At 36.4% G+C, this 13411-nt stretch overlaps 1 protein-coding gene across 1 annotated transcript in view; it reads right to left on the bottom strand.

Moving 5' to 3' along the window:
• The window catches only part of LOC126109867 (unconventional myosin-Ib), a 458138-nt gene that overhangs the window by 87685 nt on the left and 357042 nt on the right, over positions 1 to 13411 (bottom strand). The window contains exons 17-19 of the mRNA XM_049914933.1: positions 12638 to 12787; positions 12006 to 12065; positions 4407 to 4493 (exon numbers count right to left, since the gene is read on the bottom strand). Of these exons, the coding sequence (XP_049770890.1) occupies positions 4407 to 4493; positions 12006 to 12065; positions 12638 to 12787 (297 nt within the window). The remainder of the gene's footprint in view (positions 1 to 4406; positions 4494 to 12005; positions 12066 to 12637; positions 12788 to 13411) is intronic.

Genomic DNA, 13411 nt, shown 5'->3' with positions numbered 1-13411 from the left:
ATTCATTCGACCTAAATTGTGTCTCATATTACAATGGACCAACTTTGTTTCGATTTGGAGGTGCGGCCTAAAACTTTTCGAGTCTCAAATTTCAGGTGCGGCTTAGATTTGGGAATTTTTTTTTTTTTCCTTTATTTCGAGTCTCATTTTTCAGGTGCGGCTTAGATTCGAGTGCGGCTTAGATTCGAGTAAATACGGTATTAACCACAAATTCTTTCTCTTTGTCGTTGTTTTACAGGTGTTTGTTTATCACCTGTGGCAAAAAGTTTTTATTTCTTTTGCCTTAATATAAGATTTCCCTTCCAATTGTTATTAGCTGTCTTTAGTGTTCTCTCTGGATATAAATAAAAGAACTGCTTGATGAGATTGTAACTGGTCAAGAACCATAATACCTGGAAGGAAGACGATTATTATCATAAACTAGGGAATAGGCTACAACCTTGTTTCCCTTCCTCAAGAACATCTTCCCTTTCATGTCCATACAATCCTACAATTGCAACTGGTTTCAGTACTAGTTGCAAATAACCTTCCACTCTCTTTATTTTATAGCTAATAACTTAAGAATTTCAACAGTGTATTCCAGTTAAATCTGTCAAAAAACCTTTCTAAATCTGTAAATATATGGCAAGTGTTTTTTTTTACTTTTTTAAGGATAAGTGAGAGTGTCATTTTTATCTCACATATTCCTATATTTCTGCAGGATCGAACTTTCTCCATCTTCACTTCTGACAGACATTACATCTTTCTGTAGATAACTGGTGTAAATATTATGAAAATATGACTTATTAAATTGATAATTCATTAACATGTCTTTCTGTCAGTATCTCCCTTTTATGGAGTTGGGATTATTTTTTTGTTCTTGAGATCTACGGTATTTCATCTGTGAATGAACAAGTTTTAGTAAAAGTTTAGACTGTAATAAGATTTTTATTGGAGTGATCTTTTGTCGACTAAAAGCTACATCATTTATTGGCATATGATGACATCTGATCTCTGTGAAGTTTATTACCCAGCAAGATGAATTGTGGATTAGGATAGGTTGAGAACTACTTCTTCTGAAGAGTAAACTCAAGTCACTAAGAGAAAAGCCCTCCAAACTGCACACATCAGCTGTGTTCAACTGGTGTGTGAAGTTTCAGTGACTTTAGTTCACTCTTCAGAGGAACTGGTTCTCAGTCTTTACAAACCTGCAACACAACTTGCTGGATAACAAACTTCACAGAACTCAGATGTCAGCACATACTAGTAAAAGTTGGAGCCTTCACTCGACAAAAGATCACTCGAACAAAAATATTATTACAGGCAAAATTTTTATTAAAAAGTATTTACTCACATACCTTACCAAGCAATTTTGTGAAACAAGTAATCGTTCAAAAACATTCCAGATTTACTACAGTTGGAGCCACGAATGACAGCAGCCGTGTTTAGGCTCATTCTGCACATCTGGCGTGATGTCGTCCTTCGACAGCCAATGAATGTTCAGTAGTTCTCTTAGCACTTAGCTCTTGGCCAGTGCGAGTGTTAAAAGTGTTTGTGGCAGTTATTTGGTGAATTTTTATTCAGTTTGTTGCGATTTGTCATGGCTGATGGTGGCAGTAAGCGACTAATTCTCCATAAGCAAGCGAGAGACATAATTTACAGAATACACATTTTCTTCAAGTGTGAAGCAGAAAATGGTGGACCTATCAAAGATGTTGCCAGGTCTCAGGAATGTACAGCAGAAGTGAGTGGCATCAGCTTGAGAACTGTTCAGTGGATTGCCAGTGAAGGTGATTTATTTATTCAGACAAGTGGAAGCCCAGTTTTCAGATCGCCAGGGAAACACCACAGTAGTGAGAAGCTTGTCACAAATTTAAAAGATTTTGACAAAGATGTTCTAAGGTGATTTGTGTGAAATATGTACAACACAGGTGAACTTCCTACTGTTAAAAAAATTATGTTGAAAATGCACGAAACTATAAAGTTTAAAGGCAGTGTTACCTCAATGCGAAGAATACTGAAAGACATTGGGTTCAAATATGTAAATACAAATGACAGTTGAAAATTTTTAATGGCACATTGTGATATCGCTGCTTCAGGGGCACAGTTTTTAAGAAGTATTCTTGAAATAAGAAAATCTGGCAATAAGAACATTTTTTACTTGGATGAAACATGGGTAAACCAGAATCATACAAGGAAAGCATGTTGGAAATTGAGTGTTGGTTCATGTGGTTTTAAAGTACCAGTTGGTAAAGGGTGACGAATAATTGTGTTTCATGCTGGTTCTGCTTCTGGATTTATTCCAGAAAGCAAATTAGTGACCCAGGCAAAAAAGAGCAATTCAGCTGATTATCAGTCTGAAATGAACTCAGAGACAATTACATTATTGTTTAGGAAATAGTTTCTCCCTTTCTTATCTGCAAACTCAGCAATTGTTATGGACAATGCGAGTTACCACTCAGTTGTTGTTGACAAGGCTCCCACAACAAGTACAAAATAAGGTGATATCATGCTGTGGCTTGCAAGTAAGAAGATTTGGCACACTGCCACTCAAACTTGGGCTGAATTGTTAAATGTAGTAGAGCTTAATAAATCCCATCTGAAAGTGTACAAAATCAGTTGTATTGCACAGGAATATGGACATACAGTTTTACCTTTGCCACCACATCATTGCTAGTACAATCCTATTAAGCTCATATGGGCACAAGTGAAAGGATATGTTGCAGAATTAAACAAGACATTTAAAATTGCCGACACAGAGAGAATTTTGCACAGAGCACTCAACAGCATAACACCTTCAGTATGGATTGAATGTGTTCAACATGCAGGATGGCTACAGGAGAGGGACATGGAGACAGAAATTTAAATTGATAATATGCTCAATCCCTTTGCCATCACTCTAAGACAAGATGAGTCAGGCACTGACATGGACTACACTGATGTAGATGATGATGGTTGCAGCAACTGAACACAACCAAAGGTGAGCCACACATACAATATTCACATTGTCTTTTCTTTTTCTATAGCTTCTCTTCTACAGTTGCAGTTTTACCAGTAATACTGAGATATATTCTGTCTTTTGCAACTGCAATAAAAGTCTTATATATACCAGCTGCTTTTTGCTTTATTTTGAAGCATCTTCAGTGGACAGTATTTTGGCTTCTATACCTCTTGTAGTTTTCTGCATCGCTGCAGTTATAAGATCATATTCTATGTTTGTCTCAACTGATCTATATTTTAGTAAATAATTGTTGTTTGTGTGTGACAGACCTCAAATAAGTTAATTTTTGTTGCATTACACTTCACTGACACTCAATAAATTTTAGTCTTTATGTTTTTATGAGCCAATAACTGACTTTATATATTTTATCAACTGCATTTTATTCAAGGTGCTTTAAAAAAAGTGAAATGTGTCTGGCAGAGATAAAACGATTGTCACCATTGCAAAAGATGGAAAATTTTCCAATACTACATACAATATTTTTGTGGTATTAATATTATTTCATTCAGAATGTTATATAACATGTAATATGTGGTAGACTGTGTCCATGCTGGAAACATTTAAGCACTGCATATGACAGCAGTTTTTTGGTACTTTACGAATATAATTATCTGGCATTGGGCACAAGCATTCGTACTTCCCTGCATGTAGATTCTTGGAATGTAGCATCACGACTTGCTGTGCCAGACAACATTGCGTTTCTCATTCATTTCGAGCTGACTATCTCAAAGTGGTAGTCGTGTGATGGTGGAGTGTAGCTCTCTGACAAATCACAACAAACTGAATAAAAATTCACCAAATAACTTTCTCTACTTTAAACATGAGCTAACAAACTATGTGCTTATCGCAGCTGTTGTTTGCAACCGGCAACACTGCAATCCCCATCTATGCCTCTACACTGTGCAGACCTGCATGACCAACCATCATTCATGGATTCGACTGTAATAAGCTACTTAAAATATACAACACTTAAATAATTAGTTACTGTTCAGAACTAGTGAATAGGAGTTGTATCCAGACAAACTGCTGACTGAAACAAAAATTTTAATACTTCAGGTTTGCACCATAAGTGAAACGTTAAAACAGTAAATAACAATTACAGATGCAAGTCAACATCTTTTCTCATACTCTGTTATGCGCACAAAAAAGATGGCCACCAAGGACATTGAGCTGCACTCTTTTCCAGTGCAATAACATGCAATTCCCAAGCTGATCCTTACAAGTATTGCCTATTAACCAGTAATATGTTCCCTTTTTCAATCAACAACATATTTCTAATATTCATCGTACATATTTTCATTACTTGAAAAATATTGGTATATGTTTGTCCTTGCTGTTGAGATCCTGCTCCACTGTACAGTCTAGAAAATGAATAAACTACTTATCCAAGATTAAAAAAGCCATATTAATATTATCTATGCAGTACCTTCCAACAGACATAGTGCCTTTGTATAACAGAGACTGCCCACTCAATCTGCTTCCGCCTTTTCAAAATGCGATACTCTTCTCTCGCCTGAAAATATAAAATGCAATACAATCAATGTTTTTCACATTTTAAAAAAGTAATATTTACTACACTCCTTATATAAGTGAAAAATCAAGTATGATCAAAAAGTGTGTTACACTGCTAAGAAAATAAAGAAGTAGGGTTGGAGTAAATATTATTGAAGCATTGCATATTCGTTTTGATAGCCATTTTCCAAGTAGCTAAACTGTGTTAATTTGTTGCCCTCAGGGGGGCCAGAGGAAGCTTATGAAACAAGAAAAAAGAAACAGAAAACTTAAAAAACTATGCTGGTTATTTACAATGTACATAAAGATGTAAGTGTAAAAACTTAAGCTTGGTCCAGCTACGAACGAGGCAGGAACAGTATCAATTGGCAACAGTACGACAGCAAATACTGCAACTTATGTCCAAAAAGTATTTACACAGTGCATATTCAGGGTAAATTAAAGGAACTACCAGAGTTATAAGTAAGGATTGATTCAAAAATCCACAGTATAGTGGCATGTACTTTATTGGGAAAGCATTTGTGTACGACATGTGGCTTCTGCAAAATCTTGAATAACAAAGACGGGGCAGGGTCGTGATGGCATCAGTTTTCTCCACTACATCTGCTGCATCATACTACATCTAGATGCAACCTCAACCTATGGGGAGCACAGGTATGAACCATATTGATGCAAATAAAAAGCCTGTACTCACCAATAGTGGAAGGTGTGACACCAGTACAACATTGTTAAAAGAGGAATCCCAAAAGACAATGAAGTGAAAAGCCAAGTCACTGTTTTATGCAAGTCCTTTCTTTATTTGAACGATGCCTATTTTTGCACATATTTTGATGCATTTGTATTCTACAGTATGTTACACTGGAAGGATGTCTGCTGCTTTGGTACACTCCAGTTTTTGATGATGCAGTGTTTCTGTCGTTCCACTACTTTACACCCAGGCCAAAAAGTAGTATACAGTTACAGCTTCTTGGTGCACTAGTAATGTATCTCACATAAGAACACAATTCATTCTTTCAGTGCCATACATATGCAAAATGATTAAGATGATGAATTTTCTAGTTTCTGAAATACTCAGACCTAGAAAAGATATGGGGGTGGGGAAGGGAGGGATGAAGGAAAAACAGAAAAGTATAGTTGAGGAATAAATCCATTTTAATCACATGCTAAGCTGAGAAACAAAGGTGCAGAATCAGAGCAGAACAAAGCATCCAACAGCAACCTTATTGAAATTTTATGGTTCCCCTGACTAAAATCCTTGGCGAGATTACAGAAGTACCACCAAAACCAATTAATTTTTCTTTTGGTAACTTTCATGGCTCACTAAAACTTTTCAAAAGACAGACAAGATGTTTAATTTAAAACAGCAACCAACCACAAGTACAGTTTTTAGAGAATTATTTAAATAAAACCATGCTAGTTCCAGATTTATTACAAATACATCTTTCGATAAGTCTTACAGATTTTCTTGCTTTCCTACTAGGGCCTCTTTTTGTAGTCTTTACTTGTTTTGTGCAGTGGTGAACATATCTGTGTGGCGTATTCCTTGTGTACTTGCATTGCACATTTTAAAGTTTGCATATTATGGCACGTGCACTCACACTGCAACAAAATCTGGGAAGTTTAACATGTATGACATTCTAAAATTACCATTTTTTATATAAATGAGTTGGTCAGTTTCACTGTGATCAGCCATGTAATGTTACAAAACGTCTACATGAGAGGCTTAGTGGCATAAGTTGCTACTTCGACACCATGTCACTCACTAGTAATAGGCAAACCAGGAGTGTTCGCAGTTTTCATGTTTTCACAACCCTTCAACAGCTTAGGTTCACTATTTTCCTTCACAAACTTGCTACTGTTCAGTCAGCGCATCTCATCACTGCCATTCTTGCAATTTGGGGAATCAGGAGGGTTCACAAAGAAGTTTGTAGTGATTGTTTGGAACTGCACATTAATGTTCTGGTTGTCAGATTCTGATTGTAGTCACCTTTCTGATGGTAGAAAATAAAAAAAAAAAAAATCTCCTCAGCTGAATTTCAGTTTGAACACTGCAACTCTTTATGAAGTATTTTGCCATAGGAGGTAAATGGTACCTACTTTGGCTGGGAAGGAAAGAGGATTTCCCATCAATGATGAAGAGATGGATTTTGTATTCTGGCAACTAGTTACAAGTAAGATCTAATAAAGAGTCCTAACCACTGGATCCTGTCTGAATTTTGTAGATCTTACATGCTGATACCATGCAGCATCACTGCCTCCCGCACAGTAACCGTAGTATTTCAATTCTGTTTTCTAAAGCCTGTTTTACCCCTTTTCCAATGGAAATGAACACAAGCCAGTGAATGTGACTGAACAATTCCTGATCTAATTTCCTAGTATTATAGTAGAGTGGCAATATCATACCCAATACCACAATGCCGAGGTTACCATCTTCAGTTCGTGTTCGATAGATGCAAAAGTCACATTTACGTATGTTGCAAACTAGTGCTCTCTGTACTGGTTTGTGACAGTTTCATGGAGATTTAACACCGGACAGAAAGTGAGGAAAAATGACAGAACAAGCTCCTCATCTCATGTATGCAATTGAATGTCTACACCTATGTCTATACTCTGCAAACCACGGTGAAGTGCCTGCCAAAAGGTAAGTCTCACTGTGCCAGTTATTAGGCATTCTTCCCACTCCATTCATGTATGGAGCATGAGAAGAATGACTTGTTTAAATACCTCTGTGCACACTGCAATTAATCTAATCTTGTCCTCACGATCTCTATGTGAGTGATACTGAGGGGGCTGTACTATATTCCTAGAGTCATCATTTAAAGCCAGTTCTTAAAGCTTCATAAGCAAGCTTTCTTAGGATAGTTTATGTCTATCTTCCAGTTCAGTTCCTACAGCAGCTCTGTGGCACCCTCCAATAAATGAAACAAATCTGTGATTGTATGTGCTGCCCTTCTCGTATTCATTCAATATCCATTGTTAGTCCTAGTTGGTATGGGTTCCACATACTTGAGCAATATTGTAGGGTGTGTCACACAAGTGATTTGTAAGCAACCTCCTTTGTAGGATGAGTGCATTTCCCCAGTATCCTACATATAAACCAAAGTCTAACACCTGCTTTATCCATGACTGATCCTATGTTATTATTCCAATGTGATTATTCCATTTCATAACCCTGCAAAGTATATTACCCAGGTATTTGTACAAGTTGACTGATACCAACCGTGCCTCCTCAATGACACTATAGTCATCGGATACAATATTTTTTCATTTTGGGAAGTGCACAATTTTACATTTCTGAACATTTAAAGCACGTTGCCAAGCTTTCCACCACTTTGAAATCTTATCAAGACCTGACTGAGTATTTATGCAGTTACTTTCAGACAGTACTTCATTATAGATAACTGCATCATCTGCAAAAAGTCTGAGGTTATTATTAAGTATCTGCAAGGTCATTAATATACAACAATAACAGTGAGGGACCCAACACACTTCCCTTGGGCACTGCTGAAGCTACTTCCACATCTGACGCTCCATCTAAGAGAACATGCTGTGTGTCCCTACCAAAAAGTCTTCAATCCAGTCACAAATTTCATTTGATACCCCCACATGAACCATACTTTTGATAACAAGCATAGATGTGGTACTGTGTCGAATGTTTCTCAGAACTCAAGAAATAATGCATCTACTTGACTGTCTCGATCCAAAGCTATCAGAATGTTATGTGAGAAAATTTGGGTTTCACATGATTGATGTTTTCAGAATCCATGCAGGTTGGCATGGTGGGGGACATTCTGTTTGAGGTATCTCATTATGTTTGAGCTCAGAATACGTTCTAGATTCTATAACAATTCTCCATCAAGGATACTGGATGACAGTTTTGTGGATCACTTCTACCACCCTTATTATCAGTGGGTGTCACATGTGCCTTTTTCTAACTACTGGACATGGTTTTGTGTACAAGGAATCTATGACAGATTAAGTTGGAAGACGGGCTAACTCAGCTGCAAATTTGGTATCCCACTGGGTCCTGGAGATTTGTTTAGTTTTAATTCATTTAATTGTTTCTCAGTGCTATTGACACTATTATCTATTTCACTCATCTCCTCAGTGATAGGAGGCTTAAATTGGGACCATGCTCCTGGGTTTTACTTTGTAAAGGAACATTTGAAAATGGAGTTAAGCATTTCGAATTTTGCTTTGATACCTTCAGTTTCAGTGCCTGTCTAATATTTGAGTGACTGGATACTAATATTGGTGCCACTAACAGCCTTTACATATGTTTGGAATTTCTTTGGGCTTTGTGATAGACCATTAGACGAAATTTTGTTACTCTAGTCATTGAAGGCTTCACACATTGGTCTCTTGACAACCAAACACATTTAACTCAGCATCTCTCTATGTACAGCCTTACGCTTTGTTTTACACTTATTACGCAGTTGTCTCTGGGTTTCTTTTTTTTAAAATTACAATAGGTGTATACTATGAAGGGTCCTTCCATTATGCACAGTTTTACTGGGTGCATATCTAACCAGTGTACGGTAAATGTGATTATGCAATTGCTACAGCACTTTTACTGGCTATGAAAATGCGAAGCACCAAAAAGTAGACAAGTACGAATGGGATTTGTTTCACTTATGAAGCAAATAGTCCCACAAGGGTGGGGGGTGGGGGGGTGGGGGTGAGGGGGGGGGGAAGACCACATTTGTGTATCTCCTCATTTTCAGAAATGTCAGAGACACAGAGTTTAAAGTCTTTGTTTTTTGGTTAAAGAATGGTACCTCATTTTATATCAATTAGATCATTAGTTTTACTGTTTCAATTTTGTTTCTGGCACCAAAAAGCATGATAACTGCCAACACCACCAGGTTATACGTAAGGAAAACGACATCACTGTATGTATGTGCCTTGTCAGTTACTATACACATCTGTATTTTATGTACATTCTAGGTGTGGCTGTAGGGGCCATTAATTAATATTATGACTGAAAGGGCTCAATAATGTAACTGTATTATATCCAGAATGAGAACTTCACTCTGCAGTGGAGTGTGCGCTGATATGAAACTTCCTGGCAGATTAAAACTGTGTGCCCGACCGAGACTCGAACTCGGGACCTTTGCCTTTCGCGGGCAGGTGCTCTACTGTAGTATATATTGCACTGTTTTACTGCACACAGAAATTCAAAATTAGTATAGAAATTACAAATGGCTATAGCCATTTAACGCATAGTGATACAGTGATAATAATTTCAGAGAATGCAAAAAACAAAAACTTTTTGTCATGTACTTTAAAGCTGCTCTATATGACTTAGTCACCGAATGTGAGCCTCACTATAAACGCGCATTTGGATAGATGCTGTGACTTACCAAATGCGAAAGTGCTGGTAGATAGACACAATAAAAAACACATACACAAATTTCAAGCTTTCGCAACCCAAGGTTGCTTCATCAGGAAAGAGGGAAGGAGAGGGAAAGACGAAAGGATGTGGGTTTTACGGGAGAGGGTAAGGAGTCATTTCAATCCCAGGAGCAGAAGGACTTACCTTAGGGGGAAAAAGGACAGATACACACACACACACACACACACACACACACACACACACACACACACATATCCATCTGCACATATACAGACACAGGCAGACAAGCCTGTGAAAGACATCAGTGTTTGGACAGTGCTACATTTATGATCTCAGTGTGTACTGAGATTAAAGAAATAGTGGCTTTACATGTTGTGTTGCTCATTTGCCAGAACTGAATTTCGAATCATTAAGCATAAAACTTTGATATGCAGACCAATTAGCTATCTGCACACCTTAAAGGTATTGTTTTCTATTGTAGACAGCACAAACTGTTTGTGCATAACACAGGCTGTGGAATGTTTAAACCATGCACTAATAATTTACAGTACAATCAACTTGATTTACTTTCATAGTGTGGACAGCTATACTGTGAAAAGTGCTGCACTATGATTGTAAATCATACACATGAAAACTGTGGCTTAAGTCTGTAATTAATATTATGACGTCAGGGTGCGTCACACATTAGTAGAAAAAAGTGCATTTTATTCTTGTCATTGTATGCAGATTGAAATTAAATCTGTAGGCACTGAGTCTACCTGTTACAATCACAACTGGTACTCACAATTTAGGAGATCAGCAAGAAGACACCAATTATTAGATTACACACTTAAGGATCATGGACTAACAATGTGGCTATCAACGTGGAAACTGTTTTGAAGGAACATTGGCTAAGTGACAATGTGAAATACATCATTCTAATCACTGATGTAAAAACTCTTTATATGGAAACAATAATAACTTTTGTTGCCCATTCATTTTACATAATTTTAAATTGTCGCATTGTAATACTATTCAGCTTTATTTTCAATAGCATTCAGAACAGATGTTAAAACTTGGTTTCATTCATTTAATTATTTCTTTTCATAACCATAATAACTTTGAAAACTCATTAATTTCTGACACAATCATTTTTGTAAACAATAGTTACTAATGCTAATGATATAAGAATTAAACAGTTTTGTTTTCTTTTTGTTTGCTTTTAACTGCAAATGTTTCTTTATTTATGTAGTCTGCAAGCGTTTACCTACATTTGCATGTTTTGTTGTTCTGTGTTTAACCTCACATGAATTATTGTGCCCTGCTGATGAATTTTGCATGCTGTGCACTAACCTCCATTGCATTAGTAAGCAGAAACACATCATGAATTGTTGAGTTTGTTTAGGAGAATATTTTATCGGTTGTAATCTGTTTGATTTGGGCTAATGGGTGATCATTCACAACATTATAGTTTTTGGGTAATTACTTACATGTGTGAATATAATGTTCAGCCAAACTGAAGAAAAGTAGAGTACCCCTGGTTTCAGTCAGTTCAAAATTTATGGACACAGTAAATTTAGGTGAGATGGATCAGGGTATTGTCAGCCTGAGTAGCTAAACATGGTCAGTTCTAGCTCAGTGCAGGTTCGAGGAGGTAAGTTTTGGATGACAGTTACATTTTGTGATACCTCTTATCCATTATTGGCACAAAAGGAAATGAAGACTTGTAATTTGAACAGCTTCACAAATATAGTGATAAAATAGAATAGAGATGTATATTACAATCATCATTACCACTGGTGTCTCATTTATTTAAAAAAGGATATATAGTATATACATGGGTCTACAACCATTGCAATACTGGTAATGATGAAATTTTTCTACACAGAAGCAGTCACTCAACAGGAAGCACTTGTATTTCCTACATCTTTATAAAACAATAGTTTCTATTACTCTTAAACATTAGGATATAGTGAACCCAGCTCTGCTCTTTACTGCAGGGTAAAAATAAAAGAAAAAGAGGAAAACAACAGCTCCAGCAAATACAAATGCAGGAAGGTTGGAATTGTGAAACGGGTCAGCACAGCAAATCTGCTACTTCGCAATAACCTTCCAGCTATATTTACATTAGCAACTTGAGGACTTTGACTAGATGGGGTATGAGTGTAAACTACATACCACTCTGTATAAACACCACAGGTGCCTCCGACCCTTGAAGCTGACCCCAAAACGACATTCCTGCATGGTGGAAAGAAGAATGTTACACTTGCATTTGGTGATAGATAAAAAGTGGGGGATATAGAGAAGAAAATTTGTCCGTATTTTCTCCTCCTTCATTCTTCATATGTTTCTTATTTAGAAGCTTCAGAAATAAGAGACTGACAGATTTACAAACCCAAAATTCACTGTTTGACTTCATAAGGAAACAAACTGCGGTTATCATTTAACTTTATTTTTTGTTGGTCTGAAAGTGTCTCTTATAAAAGATGCAATACAATTAATTAACTGAAAAAATATGACAGCCTACTGTAAATCTTTAACAATACTATTTTACTCACTTGAATTTCTAATGCTTGGTACACATTATATTACTACCTCGTAAGTTGCAGGAACAAATGTGTTACACATTATATTACTACCTCGTAAGTTGCAGGAACAAATAGATGACTCTGCCATTGACAGTAAAAGTGACTCTAATGCCACACAACATTGATCCGAGAAACAGCAAGAACTCTTTAAAGAGTTTCATGAATATCATGCAACACTCATTTGGTAGTTAAATGGAATGAGTATCTACTGAAGTATCTCACCCTCCAACTCCTCCAAGCAGAGGCGATGATGATTTGGCTCCGACGCTTTAAGAGAAACAACTGCCGATCGCGATAACCACGCCAAACTTTCTGGATGAGTACTGCCAAGTCCTCCAAACGAACACGTCGAAATTCTTCCAGTTCGTATATCTAAGAAGAGACAAAAATATAAAAAATTCATTCAGAAAGTCAACCAAACAGCAAATGGAAAACCTGCAGGTTTATCTGAAAGTACTTGTACAACATGCAGAATACTGAAGTGTATTCTTCATTCTGGAAACAGACAGAAAACCCTACAAAACAAAAAAAAGTTGATCCCTTGTTTCCCTCTATATAACTTGTCTTCTTTGAAACTTGTGTAACTAAATAAATATTTTTATTCAAATTATTATTGTCATAAGAATTCCAGAATGTTCATGTCTACATTTTTATAGTCGAACATTCTTAGGAAAACAATAATTATAGTTTTAATTTTTTCAAAAATCCAATCTTATTGTCTTGTAGCTCTAATTTTTCTATATTAATAAAGCATACTTCTGCTGGAGTAACAAGTTTTGCAGTCAAATATTACAAATATAAATTCTGGTTTTTTTTTTTTTTTTTTTTTTTTTTTTGGGTATGAACATGGGGATATAAGGATGCACCAAAAACTCTGCTCAACAGAACTGAGTATGGTATTAATGATATTTTAAGTATAAAGGGTGTTTCAGAAGTGATGGTCAAAATTCAGGGATATGCCTGGAATAATCATTCAAACAAAAAGGTCTAATAAGC

Source organism: Schistocerca cancellata, chromosome 12 (genome assembly GCF_023864275.1).
Source record: "Schistocerca cancellata isolate TAMUIC-IGC-003103 chromosome 12, iqSchCanc2.1, whole genome shotgun sequence".
Lineage (NCBI taxonomy): Eukaryota > Metazoa > Arthropoda > Insecta > Orthoptera > Acrididae > Schistocerca > Schistocerca cancellata.
Note: the sequence above shows the minus strand (reverse complement) of the source record. Positions and strands in the feature narration are given on the sequence as shown.